Source organism: Idiotropiscis lumnitzeri, chromosome 5, assembly GCF_059441095.1.
Source record: "Idiotropiscis lumnitzeri isolate Australia: NSW breed Sydney's pygmy pipehorse chromosome 5, RoL_Ilum_1.0, whole genome shotgun sequence".
Classification (NCBI taxonomy): Eukaryota; Metazoa; Chordata; class Actinopteri; order Syngnathiformes; family Syngnathidae; genus Idiotropiscis; species Idiotropiscis lumnitzeri.
The window spans coordinates 19,494,560-19,519,525 of NC_142395.1; the positions used below are offsets into that span (position 1 = coordinate 19,494,560).

At 41.3% G+C, this 24,966-nt stretch overlaps 3 protein-coding genes across 5 annotated transcripts; 2 read left to right on the forward strand and 1 right to left on the reverse strand.

Moving 5' to 3' along the window:
• Positions 1-1,006: 1,006 nt before the first annotated feature.
• Positions 1,007-7,104, forward strand: mettl21e (methyltransferase like 21e). Of its 2 annotated transcripts, none has more exons than XM_088296178.1 (5): positions 1,007-1,294; positions 4,374-4,531; positions 4,613-4,730; positions 4,835-4,932; positions 5,835-7,104. In XM_088296178.1, exons 1-5 carry the CDS (start codon positions 1,249-1,251, stop codon positions 6,159-6,161), a joined length of 747 nt encoding a protein of 248 aa, XP_088152304.1. In that variant the 5' UTR covers positions 1,007-1,248; the 3' UTR covers positions 6,162-7,104. The 2 variants fall into 2 exon arrangements, with proteins under 2 accessions (XP_088152304.1, XP_088152305.1); XM_088296179.1 differs by having other exon boundaries at positions 1,234-1,294; positions 4,392-4,531.
• A 778-nt stretch (positions 7,105-7,882) lies between these two features.
• Positions 7,883-9,808, forward strand: mettl21ca (methyltransferase 21C, AARS1 lysine a). Its single transcript, XM_088296709.1, has 5 exons — positions 7,883-7,967; positions 8,445-8,554; positions 8,630-8,784; positions 8,854-8,971; positions 9,102-9,808. The coding sequence occupies exons 2-5, from the start codon at positions 8,518-8,520 to the stop codon at positions 9,650-9,652; spliced, it is 861 nt and encodes a 286-aa protein (XP_088152835.1). The 5' UTR covers positions 7,883-7,967; positions 8,445-8,517; the 3' UTR covers positions 9,653-9,808.
• Positions 9,809-11,890: 2,082 nt separating this feature from the next.
• Positions 11,891-24,912, reverse strand: tpp2 (tripeptidyl peptidase 2). Of its 2 annotated transcripts, XM_088296463.1 has the most exons (29): positions 24,690-24,912; positions 23,614-23,742; positions 23,322-23,417; positions 22,531-22,635; positions 22,323-22,447; positions 22,085-22,248; positions 21,804-21,958; positions 21,638-21,714; positions 21,440-21,567; positions 21,040-21,288; positions 20,836-20,951; positions 20,591-20,762; positions 20,103-20,260; positions 19,953-20,029; positions 19,755-19,861; positions 19,450-19,604; positions 19,180-19,296; positions 19,005-19,105; positions 18,844-18,940; positions 18,630-18,767; positions 18,283-18,527; positions 17,979-18,057; positions 15,660-15,698; positions 14,787-14,938; positions 14,607-14,703; positions 13,914-14,044; positions 13,499-13,751; positions 13,268-13,387; positions 11,891-13,117 (listed from the first exon to the last, which is right to left on the reverse strand). In XM_088296463.1, exons 1-29 carry the CDS (start codon positions 24,852-24,854, stop codon positions 13,028-13,030), a joined length of 3,837 nt encoding a protein of 1,278 aa, XP_088152589.1. In that variant the 5' UTR covers positions 24,855-24,912; the 3' UTR covers positions 11,891-13,027. The 2 variants fall into 2 exon arrangements, with proteins under 2 accessions (XP_088152589.1, XP_088152590.1); XM_088296464.1 differs by lacking the exon at positions 15,660-15,698.
• Positions 24,913-24,966: the final 54 nt, after the last annotated feature.

Consider the following 24,966-nt stretch of genomic DNA (forward strand, 5'->3'; position numbering starts at 1 on the left):
TGCCGGGATTTTGATATTTAAAATATTTAGGACCACTCAAACGTTTTAACGCACATCAAGTCACTGACACGGTTCTCCAAACTGTCTAATCCTGTACAAATTGACACATTTAACATAAATGGGCACTTTACCGCATTTTGCAGGTCCGACATCAGCCGGTCTGACAGCAGTCCCCCCCCCCCCCCCACCCCACCCCCCCTCCTACCGTCCACCCGTCTTCGTCCCTTTAAAGTGATTCCGTCCTTATTTCGCCCCCCGCCTGAAACAAACATAAAAACAAGACCATGCATATTAACATCGTCAACCAACACCGTTTCTCTGCCAAAGTGTCCTTTATTTTCCTCCTTCTCCTCCCTCAATTCCTTCTTCTACTTCTTTTTCTTCTTCTCTTTGTGCGGACCAAACGTTCCCGCCGGCGCGTTTCCAATGACGTACGCGCATTCGGGTGACTCGTGGCGCGATTGAAATATTTGAAGGCATTTTTTGTCCTTAGCCCCTAGGCTAGTAGTTTGAAATTAACTTTTGGCCGACTCGCGTTGGAGTCGAAAACACGTAGTACGTCACGCTTGCAGGTGAGGGATGATTATAGGAAGGACGAAAATCCACTTCTTCATGCTTGGCCGTCCTTTTTTTTTTAAAACCTCTCGCCCTCCGCCCCTTGTTCAGAAAAATGTGCTTCTGCCCGGGACGGACAGACAGACCGATCTGTCCCAGGGACAGAATGCCCATCTCTCATATTTCATACTTAATAATTAATAATATAATTATATGAAGCCTGCATTTGAGTTGAGACTACGGTTTAGTTATTCGCCCTTGGCCTCTGTAAACTCTTACAACCGCCTCACAAAACACCCACTTGCATAGTGCAGCTTTTTCATAGACAAAAGTATTTATTTATAAACCTGCAGGCAGAGTTTCACATTATATTTTAAACCAGAAAGGTGTCCGATTTACCACAGCTCAGTTGTCGGACCTGCCAGCTGTTTGTGCCAATCAGCGCCTTACAGAGTCTGACAACTGGGAATGCACCAGAGAGGCCAGATGGATGTTTGGATAAGAAGTTGGGAAATGCAGCATTTGGTGGTATGGGGCTGTGTGAAACCTAAAACTAGATATCTTGTGGCAAATCCGAGATTTGTAGCCAGATGGATCTAATCCCGACGGATTGAAGCGTGATCAGAAACTAAAAACGTCTCTTGAATTCTGCACTATTCTCATGTGTGTGTGATCTTGTGCTCTCATTTGATCATGGCGTCTCAGCAGTGTGACGAGAGTTGCAAGACTGGAGAGGAAGGTGAGGAAATTCTCTCAACACATTTTCAAATTTCAGCAGATTCCGCATGAGTGCCCTGTATTATTTCTGAACCAGTGTTAATCAAGACGCTTTCATGAGCTTGACTTCTAGCTTTGCACATTAGTTGCATTTAAGATCACGTCTTTGCATTATTGTAATTACATGGTTTCGCAAACACCAAATCATAGCCTTCAAACATTTGTTTGGCTGTCAAGAAATGTTGCACTTTGATTGATATTCATAGAGTACACGCAAAAGTTCCGGGATTGTCGCTACATGGGGACTCCTAAAACCAAACTGGTGTTACGTATCCCAAGTTGTGTGTCAAATATAGCATTGGCACCGAAGCATAGCTGCGTCATACTGTTTATAGAAAATAAAAATAAAATGAAGAGGACAACTGCAAGTAAATTATAGCAATAAATCATCTGTGGTCAGATTGCAACTCTAAGCACACTCTAGTTTTGAACGATTTAGCTGTGCAAATAAAATGTGTAGATATAATAAATCATATGCATGAATGAAATACTCTTCTCGTGATGTTTGTTATGGTTTGATTGGACAGTCTTACTTGGGCTTCAATGGATTTTCAATTGTGGAAACTGCTCTTTTGAATTCACCGTCTCCATGAGGCGTACTCCTTATGTACCTCGATATTTTAAGTTGAGCATATATTATATTCTTAATCGTCACATTAGTTGAAAAGATTTTAATTCTGAATATCCATGTTGGAAAAAAATTTATTTATTTTTTTGTTATGTCTGTCTTGCATTGGAGCTCACTAGCTTGTGCAGGTCTACCTAATGTCGTGGCTGGTATTTATATCAATAACCTCCGTAAATATTGCCCTTTCAAACCATATGCATAATGTTTATGACATTATTGCTTTATTTTCTATTTGAATAAATGCTTTAAAAATAAAAAATCTACATTAAATCTACCAGAACGCGATAACACGGAGCCTCACATTTTCAATGACACCTCAACATCAAGACATCTCAGGTGAAAATAAGCGCTATTCCCATTCTGGGTCTCATAAAAATTTCCTTGCCTTTTTGATGATCTTGATGACCTTAACCCGGCCAACTTCCCCATGTTTGTCATGAAAGGCCTGTGACCAAGTGATCTTTCCTTCCATGGTACTCAGCTGTTCATGAGAACGACACTCTTTGGCTTTGACGGCCAGTTCCTACGTGCTGAGAAGTTTGGAAGGAATTGTTTACGCCATCTGTCATAAACCTGTACCTGCCCTTGCTGGACCTTGTAGAGGTCTGAGGGCCTAAACTCTGTGTACAAAGTGCAGCTGACCCAAGTATGAATGATTTGTTTGTTGTTGCAAGAGGAACAAGCAGCTGAACATTAATTCATTCACTACCAGCCGAGTAAAAAAAAAAAAAAAAAATGGATATTTGACGTCTTGAGCCGTCAATGGCAGTAAATGAGTTAATGATGGCTGAAATTTGTGTCATTAAAGCTAATAAACACTTCATGAGTAAGTTTGTCCTTCATCTGAAGGAACGCTTTGAGTCCAGAATCCTGCGAGCAAGACCAAGCTTCTCTTAAGTCCAGAAATGGCGCACGGAACCAGCCAAATGCACAGAAAGAGTACAGGAACTACTTTTTGAGGTTCCGTGATGACGACCTCAACAAAAATATTTGAGAAAATCTGTGAAAAGCTGCTTTGTCTTCGGCGTTTCATACGAGATAAAACCTTCCATCTGCTGAGGTGTCTTTCCACCATCCACCGCCTCTATGACCGTCTTGAGTTCTGAGCACCGTTTACTAGCCAAAGCAAAGCTATTCTGAGAGGGCTTAGTGCTCAGATTGGAATTTGCCATTACCTTGATAAATGGAGAAGGCCTGGATGTTATGGGGACCCTGTCAAGCCTGTCGAGCTGGGGGGCATGGAATTATATGTCAACACAACATAAGTGATTGCTGTGGAAGAGCATACCTGACGTCACTCACTCTACTGGAATCAATCTTGTCGACTTCATTATTAACGTAGCACACAATCGCAAGATTAGAGCTTCGTGCGGCAGGAATTTCTTTCGAATTAGCAGTCTTGATCGTGATCGAACTCGATTAGCATCTTAATGTCATGACCTATTACACGGACACCAGTGCAATTCTGGGCGATATTTGCAATGAAACCAGACAGCCAGGTGCTGCACATTCAGAGATGTTATTGTTTGCAGATCAATCTTTTGGATATTGAAGTGAATTTCTTTGATGTTGAATCATCTGGACAATTGCATATGATGTCAGAATAAAGAAGGGAAAATAATGAAGAAACATCTGGACAGTTTTCATTGATTGATCTTGTTTTATTTTAAATACGAGGCTGTGTGTTAAAGATCCAAAATGGCGCGCACTTCCAAACTTTTTTGCTTGCCTTCTTATAGCAGCGAGAAAATTACTGGTATAAAAATCACTGACCGGTTTGGGTTCAGGAAATGCTGATTGAATATAAATCCAGTAGGGCGCTGAGGTCTGCAGACTCAGGTCAGTCAGTGGAGCCCAGAGTTCGAACTAAACACGGTGAAGCTGTATTTAGCCGTTATGCTGCACTCAAACTGCCAAGTGAAGTGAAGTCAAACCCGTGTAAATGCTTTTATATCTTGGTTAAAAACTTTGCTTTTGGTCCTCAAAAGTTGTCTAAACAATTTTAAATCATTTTGTCTCTTAGACATTTTTGTATCCCTCCTTTATTTCTTTACTATTATTTTAGTTAATGTTGTTGTTTAAATGTTGTCCACGTCTATTTCAGTCATTTTTGCTAGCTACTTTGATTTTCTCTGCTTTGCTTTTGAATTTTAACAGTTGTCGTCGGAATTAGTTATAGGTGTTATGTCTTTGCTTGTGAGAAGCACATTGAGTTGCCTTGTGTATGAAATATGCTATATAAATAAATCTGCCTTGCCTTGCTTTACTTAACTCATTCACTACCAACAGAGTAAAAAAAAAAAGACGTATTTAGCCGTCAATGGTATTGAATGAGTTAAAGAACGTTATACAAACAAGCCCGAACTAATGTAAATGTAAGAAACATGCACCTGTCACTGCCTTCCCCAAGCAGACCCTGCTTTGGATGAAGAACTCGCCAAAGCCATTTTAGCACGCCAGTTCCACCCTAAGGTCATCGGCCCAGAGATGTGGGAGGGTTACATCTTCTCTGACTTGGAGATCCGAATTAAAGAATCCACAGACCTCTACGGAGCAGTACTCTGGCCCTCGGTAGGACATGTCTCAGAGCTGCTGATGATGAGGATGATGATGATTTGTTGATTTACGACTGTTTAACAATATCATATATAGGCTATGGTGTTGTGTCACTTCCTGGAGACCAATCGTGACAAGTACAATCTGATGGACAGGAACGTGATAGAACTTGGTGCAGGAACTGGTCTCGTCTCTATTGTTTCGAGTCTTTTGGGTAAAACAACCTACTTACTTACTTGTCTTTGTTCATTCCTCTACCTACTGACTTTATTTAGTTCATTGTATTGAAGTCAGTTTCCTTTTCTTTTACCCGCTAAGGTGCAAAGGTGACTTCCACTGACCTCCCTGATGTGCTGGGAAACCTCCAGTACAATGTCACATGCAACACAAAAGGACGGTGCAAATACACGCCTCTCGTACGTACTATAGACAGGTGATAATAGATTTGGAATTGTCATTATTTTTATGTTTTATTTTGTCTTGACTTTTTTTTTTTTTTTTACTGTTGACATTTTGTATATTTGTTAACTTTAGGTCGTTTTTAAGTTTTACTGTTAGTTTTAGGGACTTTTGTGAAATATTAAAACAGGCCACAATATGGATTATATAATACAAACTCGACAAAAGATACCTTATATTTTATTTTTATTCAGCTAGGAGAAAAATTTGACAAATATAGCTCGTGTACAAGACAGAAAAATCACAGCGGGCAGCAGACTAAAGACACAAATGAGCATTAAGATGAAATTGCTGTTGTAAAACTAGCAGAGCCAAAATAGCTGTGAAATCAACCCCAAAATTTTAAAAATTCAATTGACAATGACTCAAACATTATTTTCACTATATTATGTTCTACACTGTCCCACTAGTCTGAACATTGCATTCTGATTAATATTGTGTGTGCGGAGTATGAGTTAAGCAGTAAAATTCACCCGTTTTTAGCCATCTCAGGGGGCGGCCATTTTGTCTCTTTTGTCCACTGAAAATGACATCACAGCTGCTCAGGGCTCAGCTAACGAACAATCATGGCTCAGCTTCAGAAAACAGGTAAGCCGTGATTGGTCATTACAATTACTCAATATTAATAAGAATACCATGAAGGCGCATAGAACATTATTATTTTTTCGATTGACTTCCCCATTGATTAGATCAGACATTAGATTAGAAAAAAAAAACTTTTTGTCAATCATTGAAAATGTTTGTTTTCAATTCATTATTTTTTTTTTCATTTTTTTTTTTAATCTTAACAACCTTTGCTACAGATGGATCAGTTGGCAATCTAACATTTGCATCACTGACTTAAACATTTCATTGGCAGGTTACAGAGCTAGTCTGGGGCCCAGAGGTGGAACACAGGTTCCCACAAAGCATGCATTATTTCGACTACATCCTGGCTGCAGACGTAGTGTACGCCCACCCTTACCTGGACCAGCTGTTAGACACGTTCAGCTACCTCTGTCAGGCCAACTCACAGATCCTGTGGACCATGCGTTTCCGCCTTGACCCAGAGAACAGCTTTGTAGATCGCTTCAGGGAGCGCTTCCACCTGGAGGAACTGTATGACCTCCCCAGTCTGAGCATTAAACTGTACCGAGCTTGGACGAGGGACAAGAGGACCAAGGATCAAGAAGAAAATACCGTGTAAGCCTTTTGTCTGGGCCGGGAGCTGACAATTTTTACCAATAAGGTCGGAGAGACGAGGCCGGAACGAAAAAGGGGTCAAGTGCCCAGCTCTGCTTATAAGGCGTCGTTTTTACAACCCATCCATTTTGTTCAGCTTTACCTCTTTAATTTATGGGTGAACCAGCTTGGACGGGTCATCATAAGTCCTGGCTCCACATTTAAATTTACAATATGCTACACACCTCTCTACAAATTCTTGGACAATAACATGATAAGGTTTTTGAGCGATACTTTGAGCAAACATTCTTGTAAACACAGATGAAAATGTTATTTGTGGGAGGTTCTGTAATACTATCCTGTCTTTGACGACTAATCTTGTGGCTGCATTTTGTTACTCAGAGGTTGAGAGCCAACTTGTCATCTTTGATCATGGGTTGTTCTCAGTCTGCCTGTCAGCCCAAAACGTTGGCAAGAATCTGGGCAAATGTGGCTGCGGAACTTTCGAATCGTCATTCAAATATTTACAGCATGATCAGGTTTAGCACCTTCAACGAGTTTGTGATGGTTAAATTCAATATCTCGCAAGCAAAACAGTCGGCACAGTCTGCACTTTTTGTTTTCAAGCGCCTGTGTGTTTTTTCCTGCTTCGCGCCAGAAACTATATTTTAAGCACAAGCAGGTTAACTGCCTTGGCAACATGAACACGGGCTGTAGAGCCAGTTGTATGACACACTAAAGCTGGCACACAATTTATGAATACAAAATCCCGGAATATTCTTTGCCCCGTGGCCAGGCGATGGGTGTGAACTTGGCTGTCGAACAGAGTGCCACAGTGCAAAGGCTTTGTTGATCCGACGGGACCAAAAGGCCGCGTGTCTGTCAAAACAAACTCAGTTGCTGAAAGCCTATCGGAGCGCGCCGCTTTATAAACAACCTCCTGCTGAGCCACACTGCTAATTTGTAGCCTGTCATCAACTTTCAAAGTCTTATCTTTTTTTTTTTTTTGCATCCCCAAATAAGGCTGATCCACCTCAACAATAAAAGTAGCGCAATGACCTCACCGCTGTGCATTTCCTCTTAATGCCAAATGTATGGATGGGTATCCGTTTTGGGAAAGTAAGGTAGCTCTTATAGCTCTAATTGGAGTTTATGTTGTAGCAGCGCCCTACTTTTCACTCTCAGGGGGGGCTGCTCGTATGATGCGGTTGCGTGCAAGCCTGATCCAGTTACCGTCAAGATCTGGTGAAGAAACTGAAGCCAGCACCACATTTCAGGGTGCCTACATGCTTCCAGTACAGTTTGCAGGAACTGACCTTCTTCCATCTGCTGTCGCACAGCAAGAAAAAAAACAGCTTGAAAAATGAAATAAACTCCTGCTTGATTTTTATTTAATTTTTTTTAAAGACTCATCCGTGACATAAATTCAAGTATTAACGAGTGTTTGGTAGTCTGGTATTTTTAGCAAAGTGAGCACCTCTGTTGTTGATATGAATCGTTCAACCAGTTATACCCATGGCATGCACACGTTCGTTAGATTCTATCACGGAAACATCGGTGGCCTCCAACCAAGGAAGTTGATTCATGATCATCGCATACTTGTCATTCTGCCTTACAAATCATCTCTGTTTGTATGCGCATGTGTCTCCCGCTGCTTGTGTTTATCTATCAGGGCTGCAGTTCTAAAAATAAACATGTCCCCTTGTGATGATGATGATGATGATGATGGGAGTGTTTAACCTGGATGCTCACTATAAACACCCTGGCGGATATCTCTGGATGCACACAGATTGCAACCCAGAACTTTCTCGGGACTAAAACACTACAGCAGGTAGGTTAAAGATCGACGGTAAGGTGAGATTTAGACCGTTAAGAATTGAGTTTACAAGGATTTCCACCCAGCGGAATGTGGCTAAGATACATGACCAAATTGCTGAGAATGTCTCTCACGTGTTAAGCTTCCTTTAATTTATTCATATGGTTGATTTTGTTCTATAAAAGACTCAAACTGTACCTGTTTATAGTCAATGTCAAAATAAATATCCAAATGCAGAAATAAATAAAGAAAAACACTGTATTTATACACATTTATTTATTTATTTTTAGGGCTAAAGCAGTCTTTTAAATGGCAACCAAAGCAGCCAAGTTGTTTGAGTTATTTTTTCTTCTATCTTTACTTTAGGGGTAGCGATCAGGAGACTCATTCTTCTTAGTCACCAGTAAAACACAAAATCTATTTTTACTGTGCAATTATGGTGTGGTTCAGAAATATATAGTTTGAATTCTATTTCCCCCCCATTTTTTCTAGTTGTCATACATTGTAGTGCATTTCATATGGATACTTTGTCAGGAGAGTGAGGCGGTGGCGAACTGTAGTGACGATGGAGGAAGAAGATGAAGAGCAAACAGAGGAGATGGGTAAGCGATAGTGTCTCAAGCTAACATGTGGAATTAAGCCACCTATATAACGTTGTTCTCTTTTGCCCCATACAGAGGAGTCACTTGATGAAATTGTCCACAAGCAGCAAAAACAAGGGTGGGACCCATGTTTCTTCTATCGGACGGATAAAGAGATGTACAATTACGTCGGGCGTGAGATCGTCATCCAGGAAGGTTTCGACTCCTATGGAGGAATGATCTGGCCTGCGGTGAGTTTAATTTACATTCTTCCTATAAATGTGAGACTGTTGCATAAATGCCAAGTGTGCTGTGTCGAGGCTTTAGCTCTCAGTCAGTACCTGGACTCTCATCGGAGCCAGCTGAATCTCAAGGACAAAGCTGTCCTGGAGATCGGTGCAGGGACCGGGCTGCTGTCCATTGTGGCCTCACTCCTCGGTAAGTGAGACACCCAGACGCACATGACGTCCAGGGATTTTGAAAAATTCTATTTTTTACAACCCCCCCGCCCCAAATTTAGTCCACAAACACAGATAAACATTCATTTCACGTCCTATGTGGTCTATAGGGGCCTGGGTGACCGCCACGGACCTTCCAGATGTTCTGGGCAACCTGCGATTCAACCTAAGCAAGAACACCAGGGGGCGCTGCAGACACACACCCCAAGTGGCCCCTCTGTCCTGGGGCTACGACCTGGAAAGCACCTACCCCACGTCGGTCTATCGCTATGACTACATCCTGGCAGCTGATGTGGTCTACCACCATGATTTTCTGGATGAGCTTCTGGCCACCATGAAGCATTTTTGCAATCCAGGGACCACCTTGATCTTGGCCAACAAGCTAAGAGTGGAGTCTGACCACATGTTTCTGGACAAATTTAAGAGGGTCTTTAAGACACGGGTGCTGGAAGAAGACGAATCATTAATTATCTTAACGGCCAAGTGCAAAGACGGTGAGGAGAGAGAGGACATCCGGGATCTTCAAAGAGGAAAGGAGACAGGAGGGGAACATTGTTGCCATGAAAACATGGATGGAAAATCTTCCTGGATCAATTTGGAAAAGAAAATAGGACTTGATGACGAAGTGATTGGAGAGGCTGTCAGAAAAATACAAATGTAATGAGGAGGAGACGACCAGCCAGTCAGTGAGCTCTGTAGCCCAAGTAGAGAGGGACTTTGCGTCAGGTGAATTTTTGAGGTTGGTGCATTTGAGTATCAAATTCAAGTCAGATTGGAAAAAACTTGAAATTTTCTCTCACCTACAAAATACGAGGAACAGATTGCGATTTGGAAGTAAAGGAAATTAAAATGTGCTTGTTTTAGTTATAGAGGCCCACAAATATGGCATGAGTTGGATAATGATATAAAACAATTTGCCTCGTTTTCAATATTTATTAGAAATCTGAAATGCAAGCGCCTGGAGAGTGATGTATCTGATGATTTTGCGGCCGAATTAATTATTGGGATGAACTGTTCTCTTGTACAAGCGTTACTGAATTTATGAAGGTGATTATATACCGAAAAACATACAGAAACTTCGTACATCGCATTTGATTGCATGTCCTTTTTCTTATAAACTGTGAGGTGTTTGCTTTGCACTGCAAGCCTTTTGTTAATGAGATTTGAATTAACCATTTGTTAGGATTGCTGTTTATAAGCTTTAAGTAAATGCAAGATTTTGTTTTTGTATACAAAATTGTGGAAATAAATTTTGTGGAATTATCGTGCCCCTATCATGGTGTTAAAACAGACATTGCAACATTACAAACTGCTCTTAGTACAACAACAATAACCACCATTATTTTAATAGACTTAATAACTAACGAAAGAACTGAAACAAAAATTGAAACAAGTTTCATTGATGAAATAAAAAAAGCAAAAATGTTAAAAAAAAAAAACAACTAATTGAAACGACATATTGCATTTATAAAACAAAAAAATGTCCTTTGTTTCCATCTTCATTTAATTTCATCCATTGCTCTTTGGTGTTTTGTTGAGAAGAGGGAAGGTCAGTCATTTGAGAATTCTAGTTTACTTTACTTCATTACTCAATTCGCAGTGACTTTTTTTTAGCCTTGCATTTGACAAATACTCCATTTATTTAAAACTAATACTAATACTAAAATAAAATGAAGCATTTTGGGGTAAAAAAGAAAAAAACGCAAATAAATCTGATGTAAAAAATATCAACCGGCAAGTGTTCAAAATCATTTATGCGCCTACACTAGTCTAAACACGGCATTCTGATTGATAGTGTTAGTGGAACATGAATTAAGAAGAAAAACCAGCAGTTTTTATCCATCTCAGGGGCAGCCATTTTGCCACTTGCTGTCGACTGATTTGAAACTGACATCGCCAATGTTTCGGGTTTATCTAACGACCAATTACGGCTCACCTGTTTTCAGAAGCTGAGCCATATGACATTCACAAGCTGAGCTGTGATTGGTCATTAAGTGAGCTCTTAGCAACTTCTGCCTTTTTCCTTTTCACAAAAGTCTCAGAGAAACAAAAGGTTAAATACCAAGAATTTATTGGCCCTTGCTAGAATTCATTACCTAAAATATGTCATTCAGAAAACAGCAGAGAAAAAAACATGAGAAGTTTGGTGCCAGAAATGGACGGCATTCAGTAGTGGTGGAAGTTAAGGCCTTTTTTTTTTTTAGAGAGACTGTCAATGGCAACACACACGAAAAAGTAGCAGAACCCTGAACCTTTTTGTTTATCTGACCGAAGACCCACACAAACACATAGATGGCGGTAGAAGGAACAACAATGCAATAAAAAACTGCAGGTGCATGTCTTCATGACATTTGTAAGTAGGTGCAAACTCAGATGCGCCTGACTTAATCTGTAACAACACATGGAGCGATATGTTGTTTTAAACAAATCCAAGTCCAGTTACACAACCAAAGTGATCATTTTCAATAACTGCTTTAAATATTAATAGATATTAAAAAAAAGGAAAAAAAAACAGACAAAAGCTGTCTGTTGCTGAATTATAAAATATTACTGGCCGTTGACAAAAAAAAAAATCTTGAAACCAAATTGCCCTTACAGATTCATTGTTGACAAAAGTGATGACAATCTGCTATGGGACGCATAAATAAATGCAATTGTCACACAGGTACGCATGTATATGTTCACCGCATCTATGCAACTCCCCCCAGAAACTCAGTTCATGTCACAAATTTGCAAAGAAGTGGATGGAAAAGTGAGGAGAAAAATACATCCAAAGGTCAAACAACTGCATCATATGCAAAATGGCCATCTCTGCTTAATCAAATAAAAGGAAGTTGAGGTAAAGTATCAAAAACATGCAAAAAAAATCTGCCTAAGTGGAGGCAAAGCATGGAAAACATGGAAAACAAAAAGGTGGCCATAAATTCAACTCGTTCACTTACACACACACACACACACACACACACAAACCTGTGACAATGACAAATGCTTCAGATTTTAAAATTCTTCAAACTATAATTAACTTCAAAATAAACTCATGTTTCCTGAAATCCTACAAGACATGCATATATGCAAAATTCATCGATTGGAATATTAGTATTACAGTATATACTTATTGCATCTGACTATGCTTTGTTATGCGTGTATGTACATATTTTAGGTCTCTGTGAACACAAGCAACATTTTGAATGCTGCACAGAAAACACATCTGCGAATGAGTGAAAGTGTAACAGCGAAGTTTGTAACGAGACACAGCTGAGGTCCGTTAGGTGCTCATGCGTCGCAGCTCAGTTTATCTTGAGGCGCGGCAGGCAGAGCGTGACGCAAAATGAGGCTGTCGCCCGTTTGACACCGGGAGCTGATGGGCGGGTGCCTCCACGCTGCTTTGAGTGCGGACTGATACAAAAAAAGAGAAAAAGGAAACCAAAAACAAAAAACAAAAAATCAAACAGCTCCACGTCCAAGCACAACTTTCCCCCTCATGTCAGTAAAGGTACATGGATGCAAGGCACCGTAATACTGCTTCAGTTCTGAGGTCTGTTCATTTGAGGAGGGTCAGATCCTAAAAGTCCAGTTAGTCAAAACTTAACATCCAGGTCAGCATGGCACAAAGATGCGGGACGATTCCCTGGTGTCCCTCGAATATTAAAGAATAGAGGAAAATATGGAGATTAAAAAACGAAAAAAAAAATTTTGTAATCTGCCATCCGTGAGTGAAAATGTGACGATGACCCCAGACTGAAGAAGAATCTCCAAAAATAATGAACTGCAGTTATCTACTAAAATTTGTTGACTTGAAGAGATTTGAAGGGGGGGGGGAAAGGTCCATTAATACAATTATTTGTTGTTGTGCTGCTGGTGGCACTTGAATCAAAATACAAATGCTCAACGAGCCCTTTTAAAAATAACCAGTTAGCTTCAAACTGTCCTTCATTGTCTCATGAAAAAAAAAGGTACTTTTTCCCCATACGATCCCAAGGGGGTGTCATACTGATGCTTCAGTGTGGCCATGCTGCTCATGCCGTTTGTGTGATTTTTAGAAGGGACTGTAGTCTGCAGGGTACATGACGGGGAGCCAGTTTTCAGTGAAGGTGGCACAGTGCATCCATTTGAGGTGACGCATCAGCTAGAAAAAAAAAGGCGTGACACATTGCCTGTAAGTCTAAATGAGTATGTTATTTTCAGTAGGTATAAATTTGGTTCTTATGGGACATGTATATTGAAACATTTCTTTCAAGTTAATTTCTTTCTAAAAATTTCAATCAATATCTCATACTTGGATGCAGTTCTTCATGTTCTCTTTGCTGGGCTTCTCCTCCACCATCTTGGAGGCGTATTTTAAGGCTCGACCGTACATCTTGGTCACGAGGGCGTGTTTGTAAGAAAACATCAGCACCTGAAACAAAGAATCTTTTCGTTCAACAGCATCGACACTTGACAAAATGTAATAAATGATTTTCACTCGGTGATGCAAACCAGACAAAAAGGCGACAAAACCTGAACCCACCTTTGAGTCAGTGAGCTCCGCCCACTTTTGCACTTCCCAGAAGGTTTCTGTCAGAGTGTTAGCCATACTCTGCTCTGAGTCATTAGAACTGCTTGCCTCCTGTTGACAAACTTCGCCGGCATTGGCTTGGCTCGTGGCGACAGCGACGGCGCCGCTGCTATCCTGAGGCGGGGCGGTCATGAGCTGGTCGGCCAGAGCGCAGCCCTTCCTGCACAGGGCGTCCAGCAGAGACGACTTCTGCTTCTCCATGTCACTGAAACAAAGAAGTGCCTTGACCTGTTGGTTGAAATCTTTCTGGGACCACATTTGCTCGAGCTTGATGGAGCCAAAAGAACCACATCATCACCCTAGAAATTCTCCCCATAAAGATTATGAACAGATTGTGTGTATGCAGTACGGCAAGCGTATCCCATACGTCTTAATGTTAGCAGCATCAGGTCGAGGGTCCGTCTTCATGGTGAAGTAAACAGCCAATTCTGTCTGGTCAATGTGGGAGACGACCATGTCAGCGGCCGACACCACCTCCCCAAGACGTTTTGCACGCTCCTAAACAGAAATGCCATACAATGTTAGTAAACTAAAATAAACAAATACACCTAAATACATCTATTTTCTAAAAACATGGGGTGGCAAAGTATGGCCCGACATTCTTTAAATTTAAACCTTCCGAGCAGTCATGATGGAGAGTCATTTAGCAAATGATTTTCCCAAAATTGGTTGATTATAATGCATTCTTTATTTTGTTATTTATCAAGCTCATTAAATAATTGGTTAATTGAGTCATCGTAAATAATAGAGTTTAGCATGCGGTAGTTGTAAACACGTAACACAAATTAAATGTGTATAATTAAATGAGTAATTATTTTTTTAAGATGATTTGTATTTCATTAAAATAAATTACTTAAAATTGTTTCCCCCTCTTCTACAAATGACCAAGCCCATATGCCCATTTTAAAAATTCAAGTTTGCCAACTCCTGGTCTCAACTTTACAAATTGAAAATTGCTGATTGCTGACTGGTGACCAGTTGTGGGTGGACCACGCCGCCTCTCGCCCAAGTCAGCTAGGACAGGCTGCAGCACCCCCATGACCCGATGATGAGTAATTACCTTTTCAGAGTCCAACTGATGTAGTCTTTGCACATGAAGAGGAAGGTGATCAGAATACTTTTCCTTCAGCTCATCATAAAGAGAATTGCAGTCCAACCTGAGCAACAAAAGGTGGGCAATGTCTTTTAAAATAAATAATAAATAAAAAATAAGGCATTACAAGATTATGTTCATGCTCACTTTGTCATCCACTGAATCTTCAAGTCTCTCATGGCTTCAGCAAACTCCTCTTTTATGTCTTTCTCTTTGTCAGCATCTTTATCTTTCTCCTTCCCTCCATTCTTTGCTTTGTTGGGTGTCGGGATTAGGTGATAGATGACTGAAACAATGTCCTGCACAAACACACATTGTAACATTAAATACAACATATATGTTGGCATACGTAATTTTCACTCTCACACCATCATCAACATCAACAACAATCTTGAGAAAATATAACCACAGTTAAAACAAGCACTTTGAATCATTCACATCAGCAGGGTTAAGACATGCTCACATACAACAGCATGTACATTGTGGCCTTCGGCCTTGAGTCGGATATCATTAAAACGAAAAAAAAAAAAAAAAAAAGCTTCATGATTTGACAGAGGACAAAGTAAAAACCTGAAAGTCTGAATAGAATCGTTATTGCAACCTGCAAAACAATAACAGACAGTGCGGATCTTGTAACCTGACCTCAGCCATCTTGGCTCAATTGACCACTCAAAATCAACAGGCCCTTTTTTTTTGTGATCCTTTTTAAAAATTTTATTTTGAGCAAGATCTCATTGGAATACCAATTGTGAGCGCTGACCTGGAGTAATTATGTCAGTAATTATGTCCCTCACCACTGGAGTTTCCCATGTACTAATTTGTAATACTAAAAACTACTACTATGTACACATATACATATATACATATATATATATATATATATGCACTAAAAAGACATTAGCAGATCAAATGGAAGTAATAAAACAAATGCAATCTTGAACTAAAGTCAAAGTCACTTCCACAAGGTATGAGTCAGAGTAGGAGGTGCGCTGTGTCAAAGGTTTCTATCTCATCCAGTACCTTTTTAAACTTTCTTTGTCGTTTTGCAGAGGACTGCCCCTGGTGGTCAGAATAACACACAGTAAGGAAGAGACAACACAAGCACACCACAAAGGATTTGTTTTTCTTTCATTTACATGTTGCCCTCCTGGATTTGAAAATCCAGCCACCTACCTGTTTGACATACATGTTTAAACTAAACGTTTAATTTTCATGACTGACACACTCCTGCACCAAGAATCATCCCCTCTGTGTGACGCACAACCATTTAACGAAACAACAAACAGTGCAACGCGCCTTTTGGATGACGACAGAGAAAACAGCCTCACTGTTAGTGAATGCAAATAATAAGTGATCAATGGCTTTTGCAATGTTGCTACTGAGGGATGTTTAGCAAAAAACGCATCCTACTATGGAGTCTGCCTAAGAAACATCCACCTCAGGGTCCCCGTTTCCAGCATGTGTTAGATGTCTCCCTCCCACAACACACCTGATTCAAACGATCAGCGTATCGCCAAGCTTTGCAGACGCCTAATAACGATCCTGACCATTTGAATCAAGTCTGTTGGAGGATGGAGACATCTAAAACGGGGATGCTCTCAAGGAATGGACTTGGGCACCCCTGACCTACATTATACGGACAGTCAAGTTCATCCACACCAAATAAAACATATTATGCTTGTTCGTTATCAGTGATTTCACGCTACAGCGCTGCAGCGCGTGAGTATACGATGAGAAATATTCAGGCCTGCTGGAGGAAATGATCAAATTTGTCAGAAATTATCATTCAATTTCTACAAATAATGCATCTTTGTTCATCCATCCATGCTAGTGATTAGTGATAGACAAATGAAGCCTTTTTTGACTTCTAAAGATGGCACTCTTGATGCAGTGGAAATTCCATTCCGTCACATTGCACTAGCCTTTATCGGTCAACCAAGCGCAAGAAAAATATGACAAGTTCTTCATGAAACTTAATTTTTCATCACTACCAGAGACATTACAGTGACAGATAAAATAATCAAATGCTCTTCCAATGGATGGCAGAAGGTCCAACTTAAATCCACTTGTAGTGTCTTTGTGTTCAACTTAAACAGGCTAAGATTTCACACCAAGTAGGTTTATGAGTTAGGTGACAAGATTGTTTTATGACAATTTTGTTCGGGTGGTCTGTCATGGCACTTTTATGCAAGATCAAATGTCTTGCTCAATAAATGCTGGGAAATACTGTTCTATACACTGGTTAGCCTAGATTTTTTTTTATCACTCAAATATTAAACACGCCAACAGGTTGAGTTCACGCTGAATATATGACTACTGATGTGTCATCTAATTATTGAAAAAAACTAGCAAAACCAGATGGGTTGATGAGGCACATGGGCGACAGTTGCAGTATATATGAGAACAGATTTCAAGCCAATGAGTGAGTAGAGGAGAAAACATGACATGCAAGAAACACAAGATCCACATCAACCACTGCTTAACTGAAAAACAAAAGCAACCAGCTCTGGTGACAAACTTTTAAAACTGCACTTCAAAGGATATATGACTCACATATCTTAAAAATAGCAGATTAACACTTTAGCTGTTCACGATGGGTATTCTTGCAAGCCTCTTGAAAAAAAATGTTCAGTCTGGAATCGGGTTCGATTCCCCGCACTCTTTGTGGATGTGATGTTGTCGTCGTCTCACAGTTGCGACCAGAAGCTATTATTTCGCCATAATGGATTCTACATCTGCTGAGAAGAGACGGCCGTCTAGCACACCACAGACACCCACTGTTTCTCAGAGTAAGGCAAAAAAAGAAAAGAAACATGACACCTACACGTGAAGAAAGTGCGCAATTTAATTTTTTCCGCCGCAGGTAGCAGTAGCAACTACAAACGCAGAACCCTTTCGGAGTGCAGTTTTAAAAGAGAAAATCAAAAGCTCAAAGGCTTTGGATGACCATATTTCAACCCTCATCCTCAGGATCATTCACTGACAGTGGACTGAATTTTCCTATGTTCAAAACCATCACAAGTTCTTTTAGCCATTAATATTCCATTGTCAAAAGGACAGCACTCAAGACGAGTCAATACTTGTGTAAATAACACATTTACATGGGGACTGACTAATAGTATAGATTCGAAAAAATTAAAACATAAAAAAAATCAATATAAAGACATTGACCAAATTTGGGCATGGGTCGTTCTAGCCAAACAGCAGCGATATTTACTTCATCTGTGTCCTGTTTACTATTATTTTATTCCATAATCAAAATGAAGTGAATTTCTGAGGAGAAGGATTGACCGGTGGTCTGGAGAACGGATACAGTATGAAAGAATTGGAGTCACTCACTGCTTTCTTGCCATATTCACTTTTCGCCACAACAAGCGACCCTGAGAGGTAGCATCCTGGACTTGTCCCTTTTGGAATCCTGAAGGAAGGATAAAAAGAGAGAATAAAGACAGAAATAACACTATTATGGTACACAACAGATGTGTTTTAGACAAAACTGACATTTCTTACATAAAACCAAATTCAATATGTGCAGCAATCGAGAGAACATTTAACTCTGCTAACATGTCAGGGAAGACTGATAAACAAATATTTGCTCATTTAAAACGCGCTCATGGATTTGTTATCCTCCATTTGAACTCACTTGTCATCCGGCAAGGCTGTGACATAGAAATGCTGCGTGGCCCCTGGTGAAAGGGTAACAGAGTTGGCCTTCTTCTTGGCCAGAAGGGCCACTCGGTGCGTCTCGTAGACATCTGGGCTGAGGGTGGCTGACAGACGATGGGACACAACAAAAGGCAGGTCTTTGAGGCGCTCCAGCTCGCTTGACAACTCATGGCGCACTTGTAGGCGCACCGTGTAGTCGCCCTTTTCCAGCTTGAGAGAATACTGAAGGAGAAAAGTGGGGTGTTCTAGATAAAATGGACACCCGGCACAACTGTACAGACAAAAACACCAAAATGAGTCCAAAACACGCATCTTAAAAGTTACCTGATGCGGATAGGCATCTCCTGATCCCAGTAGTCTCTTATTTTGATCAAATAGCATCCACAGCTGACTATCAAACTCAGACTCATACAGCAGCTCACACAGCAACGGGCAGCTGGGCGTCACCTCCCCGCTCTTCGGCTGCATACAGAGAAAGTTATGAATAAACGAGACTAAAAACTTCAGGACTATTGTGCGGTTACGACGTTGGAGGTACCTGGTGAAAGCTGTAAGTGAGAATAATCTCATAAAGTTGTCTGTTGTTAGGGAGAACGTCCCTCCCTCCCAAGGGCTTTATCTTTGAACTAATGGGCCTAGAGGAGAGGAAGAACATGACAAACCACTGGCGCAACAAAGTAGCAATTAAAGTGAACCTACCTGAGAGGCTGAACCCAAGACTTGAGGGTGATAGTCGGAGACACTTCCTCATACTTCAATGGTGATGACACATCAAAATTGGTAATTCCTTCTGACGCATTCTGGCCAAAGACAAGAGGCGGAGGAGTCAAAACGGTCATCTTACTGCTTCTATGCGTGTCAGTGGTCTACTCACAATGTGCAGCGGTGAAGGAGAAATGCTGAGACCATGGAACGAGATGTTGTAGTCCACTGTTACATCTCCTAAACTCGCCCACCAACGCGCAATGCACAGTTCAACAATCTTGCCTGACTGGGAAAGGCAGGGAACAAAACACTGGAATTAGTAAGCATAGATAATATTTTCTATGGGGGTTTCAGCTCCCACACACCTGGCAGTCCTAATGTAGGTGCCTTTGTGAAGGTTCATGCAGAGTAAATGATGCCACAAATAGAATTTACAAACCAGCACAGAAAAGGCTTCAGTTAGGGAGCCTTTTTCCAAAAGTGACGAGAACTTGTAGAATTCATTCGCTCGGTACGCTTTCTGTTTGACGAGGTGCACCGCATGCAGAACAAACTTTGAGGACACATCTCCAGAATGAGAAGTCAGTGTGATCTCTGCAGAGGAGAGACAGAGACGAAGCGCAGATGCCAAAAACAATTGTCAGAAGATGTCTAACAGCGACATTGTATTCAAGCTTCTTTCTTCTTCTTTTTCTTTCAAGTGTTCGAGACAGAAGAACATGCGGGACCCAGCCAAGTACCAACCTGCCCAGGAGGCACCCTGAGGCACAGTGATGAAGTGGCGTTTGATCTGTCCTGGTCTGAAGTGGACGTCTTTGAAACACAACTCGTGATTATGACTCTCTGCCACCCTGCCGGATAAAGACAGACAGTGAACAGTGAAAACCCAAATGTTCACAAAGCTGTGATTGAGAGAAAGAGCAAGAAAATGTAGCCGCTTACTTGGTGGGAATAATAACTGTGATGGGGACCCTGAACAGCGGACCACAACCAGGCGCTGCCGTGTCATAACCGCATACCTGAGAAAGATATACTGTAAGTTGGCACAATACACACAATCTGTTTTATAGAACCGTAGCTTTTTATGCCCACCTCTGTGTAGTGCACTCCCTCCCTCAGGCCCACAGGATCCACACGGACATTGACATGACGACACTGGTTCATAAGCTCGAGATGAGATGGGCACTGAACCCACGGGGCTGCGCACGTCAGGGCCAAGTGTAGCTGCAAGGATATTCGCTCAGCGTTTTCTGGAATGAAGCACAACAACAGTATGAGCAAACGAGCACACAAAGAGCATGTACAACTCTGCTACGGCTTCAATATAATTACGTACGTCAAAAATATGTTTGGTTCATTCAAATCCAGAATTTCTTCTTCTTCTATGATGAGTGTGCTTTCTCATAATGTGGATTTGATATAAATTCAATATATTTTCCCAAATCTACACGAAATGCTCATTCTACATGTGTGGGTGTGATTTCTTTTTTTTTTTTTTACAAATTACTGGCCAATTAAAAAGTGTTGAAAACGGCTTGCTCAAACAATTCCAATAATAATGGCAGCTGAGGAGAAATTACCTGTGTTTTCAGGAAATATTGGTTCTATTCCTACTCCGTGGTCTGACGGGGACAAAAGTTGCGCTGAATCCCTGAGGTAGATGCCTCTCTGTGTTCCCACAGTTACTAAGAAACCCAGATGGCTAGTAGGTAAGGAGGCATTCTGTATGAGGTAGTCTAACGCCCTGTCCACCTGCCCAGAGAAGATTGAATAAGCAGTGCAAAATGTAAGACCGGTGCAAAATGTAAGACAAGAGATCAGTTACCTGAATGATTCCATGGCCCTGTGCAAACACCTCAATGTCATCAACCTTCAGAGCTGTGTTTTCCAGTGCTCTCCTTACTCCAGGAACAGAAGGATGTATCCCTTGTTGTTTTAATCCTGTCTCATACAAAGTCACAAACTTTCACGAATGGCTCTTTCAGATCATACACCAAATAGTAACATTAAGCGTGAAGTCCTGACCCACCAGAGAGGACGAGAGCGATGCCACCGCAGGCGTTGGGGGATGACATGGATGTGCCGTTCATCAGTTGGGTACCACGAAGAGTCCAGTTGGGTACAGATGCAATGGCCCCACCGGGGGCACTTATGCTGACCCCAAGTGCACCGTCTGTACTGGGGCCTCTGGAGGACCAGGTGTACTGGTTGGGAGGTAGCTTCTCCCTCAGAGAATACTCAGCCACCATCATGTCAGGGGTCACGTATGCTCCAACACCTAAAGGGAAAATGTGCATTTTGCAAAGCTGAAACTCTTTTCTTGTTCAGGCCCAACCACAAAATTGAGTGTGCTGACAATATCGTTATCAGGCTATGTGTGTGGTGAAATATGTCTTTGTGAATAAAACTTTAGGAGGCTGCTGTTTAACCTATGACACTGCTGGTGGTTCCTCCAGGGCAGCCCACCGTGGAGAGGCAGGGGCCGTTGTTTCCTGCACTTGAAACAAATATCACATTGTGCTTCTGGACAGCCTCTGTGATAACCTCACAAATCCTCCTAAAAAATGCAGACAATGACAAATCACTTCCTGGCAGTTTTTTTCCCCCTGTAACTTCACAACACTTACCCTGAATTGGGCCAGTGGGTGGCTTCCCCATAGCTGTAGTTAACCAAGTCACATTTGTAGTTGATCACTTCAATCATCTTTTGGAGCAAAATTGTAGACAGGAAAATCATGAAAAAAAATTCATTATCAACAGTTAAATGATAACATCGAAAGCTAATGAACATACAGCTCGAATAAGTCCCGTGCCCGTTTCCATGGTACTGAGCCGAGTGTCACCAATCTTCAGTGCTAAGATTTGGGCACCGGGGGCAACCCCATTCCGCTCTGGTTCATCTGGGAAATAACCTGCTGCGATGCTTGCAACATGTGTCCCATGAGCCCCTTCGAATACAAACATGGCAAGTCAGCGTGGAGTTCTCATACCTTCACACAAACCACTCAACATGTACTCCCTTTTGGCGGTGAATGGTAGCATTTCAGACGAGAACCGGTTTTCAACTACTTCACCTCCACTGGTGACGATGCAGAGTGTGGTTCCGTCGTCATAAATATTCACAGAGTAGTTTAGCATCTCCGCATTCCCTAAGGTTGCATACTCTTGCGACTCTCTGTAGGAGCTCAGAACAGTGCACTGGGACAATTCACCACACTCGGAGGTGTCCATTACAGCCCTTAACGGAAAAACTGCAATTTGAGGACCTTGTGAAGGGTGGAAACAATTAACATTGGCAATGTTAGGACTTACCTCCATGTGACACCATCATGCCAAAGAATACAGTCATATACAGGGCCGGGATCACTGTATTTCTTTTCTAGAGAGACAAGCAGCTCTGATTGACTTTGCAGCTCCTCCCTCTGTAACTTCTCTAACTGTAGATATAAGTCAGGATGAATGACACACGTGCAGCAGCTTGAATAAATAGTGTGATACTATGATGGATCATTCTTGTTACCTGTGATGGAGTTGGGTGTGAGAGATCAAATTCTTCCGTCCGGCGACAGGCATCAGCTAGTGCCGCTCTATGTGCAGGGTCCCACATCTTCTCCTTTCGTTCTTTCTGTAACGAAGAAGAGTGTTTCCTCTTATGCAACAAGGCTGCCCACTTATCTGCATCATTTAAAACACTGTCACTCTGAAATTCGATTACAAAAAAATCAGGGATGCATGAATACCCCTTTCGTCTGAGAGTACGAGTGCAAGTGCTTACATTTGGGCTCATTACAATTAACTGACGACAAAGTACAACGACACGGCAAATACAAAACATAAACATCTAATTATCAACTATTCAGTTCTAGAAAAGTGACTCATCATGCTGTGCAAGTGGACCATAGTGGGCGATGGGGTTAGCAAAACGCTTTGTGGAGGGTGACCACCAATGCCTGAGCAGTTCATCACACATTTTGCAAAGCATGATTTGCAGTAGCTTAAGTGTTATCATCCATGTCCTAAAAGTAGCTCCTCACATACATGGCTGAAATGCCTTCTACCTAGATGGCGTACGTCAGGTTAGTGATGTTGTTTCAGTACGTATAGCATCAGACCATTTGTAGGGGTCCCAATACTGGTATCAGTATCAATGTAAGGCTGTGTTAATCAATGACTATTTTACATCTCAAGTGTTCAAATTAGGTTCTGCACATAATGTTTATTTGACATGGATGGATACGGTCAGCAATTTAAGAGCAAAGTGCAAAATATTACAGATCAAATGTAGCATACCAAAACAGTACATCTTCTTACCTGTATTCTTTCTTTAAGGGCCTTAGGGAAGAACTCATAGCCATTTTTAACTCCAATGTGATACTTCCCTGATGGGTTGACCCAAGCAGGAGGGATCTGGATGACATAAAAAGACACAGTATGAGGCATATTTTTAGGATGATCCCAAAGGTTTAGCAGTGAGTCAAAACCAGAGATGAGTGTGATCAAATAGATTGCATTATACACATGTATGCACAATTTGTTCTTGATTTCCCATTATTAATCCCCATCCAGACATCTACAATCCAGTAACTAGTATTAATCTACACACCTTAAGTATTCTGCCAGAGAGGCCCGTGATTGTCCCTTCTTTCGGCTCCACTACCGTGGCCATGTTCACGTCGCCGCTGCCTGTTGTGTCAATGATATCAACAATCTTTGGCTTCCCATCTGTTGTCACCTAAGGATAAGGACACAAATAATAAATCAGTACACTTTTTGTGAAGTCAACATGTTGGAAACATGTAGGAGAATGTCTGTAGATCGACAGTATATGTTAATATTAAAACTTATATTTGACTTATACGTAAGACTAATATTTTTATAACCAGCAGAAACACACTAACTACACAGTAGATAATGTTACATGATGCGATTCTCTTGCCTATAAAAAAAAAAACCTAATGAAAATCATTTAGTGGCACAAATCATAAGTAAGTATACATTTTCCATTATCGCCATATTGGCCATGTGCCGCAAATTGTAATGTACAACCTGCAGCACGTTTGTACAGTAAAGAATATTTCACGATGCCTCTCTTTTGGTAAAATAGCGAGCACCAGAGCTGACATAGTTTATTGTCAAAAGGGACGAAATATGATGAACCGCTGCCACGGGGCTTAAAAAAAGTATAAAATTTTAAAACATAGCGGTTCATATAAGCTTGTGCAACTTACAGTACGTAAACGTCGCAATAATAATGGCCGCGATGAGTACAAGACTTCTCAATTCAATGTCTCAACTTATATACACGGCGTATCATAATGAAAATAATACTAATCAAATAACATGTAATAACTTAAATACGGACACGATGTCTAAAAAGTGAGTCGACTACTGTATGCTAAGAGAAGCCGAACTACATTCACGGTTCTGGTCAACTCGACTACATTGAAAAATGATGAATGAGGACTGAAGAAGTAGCAACAAATACGCTTCTTTGTGTAAATTAAGTTGTCATCCTTCTACCAGTTATATTCTCGCTGTATGAATGTAATGTGTGCAGCCTAACATGTCAGCTAGCTAACTAGCAAGTGACTGTACAGATTATGTGGCCTTTCGCTTCAGTTGCCCCCAGTTAGCTTGTAGCTAACTAGCATTCGAGCGACAGGTCCTGCTCAGTTGTACCTGCATGCCGGGCGCCCCTGGGTCAACCCCGGTGTCCATAATCGCGATGAGAACCCCTCGGCCATCGTACTCGGGGAAACGGCTTAGGTAGGACGCGGCGCCGGTCTCTTTTTTGGGAAGCAGCCCGTGAAAGGGGAACGGCTCTTCGGTTGAATGGGTAGCCATGACTCGAGGAGCGATATGACAGCAGTGAAATGAGAAGCACAGTTGATGCACCGAGCGAGTGGACGAGACTTGTTTAAAGGGCCACAACATAACACGTAGCAGTCACGTGGGC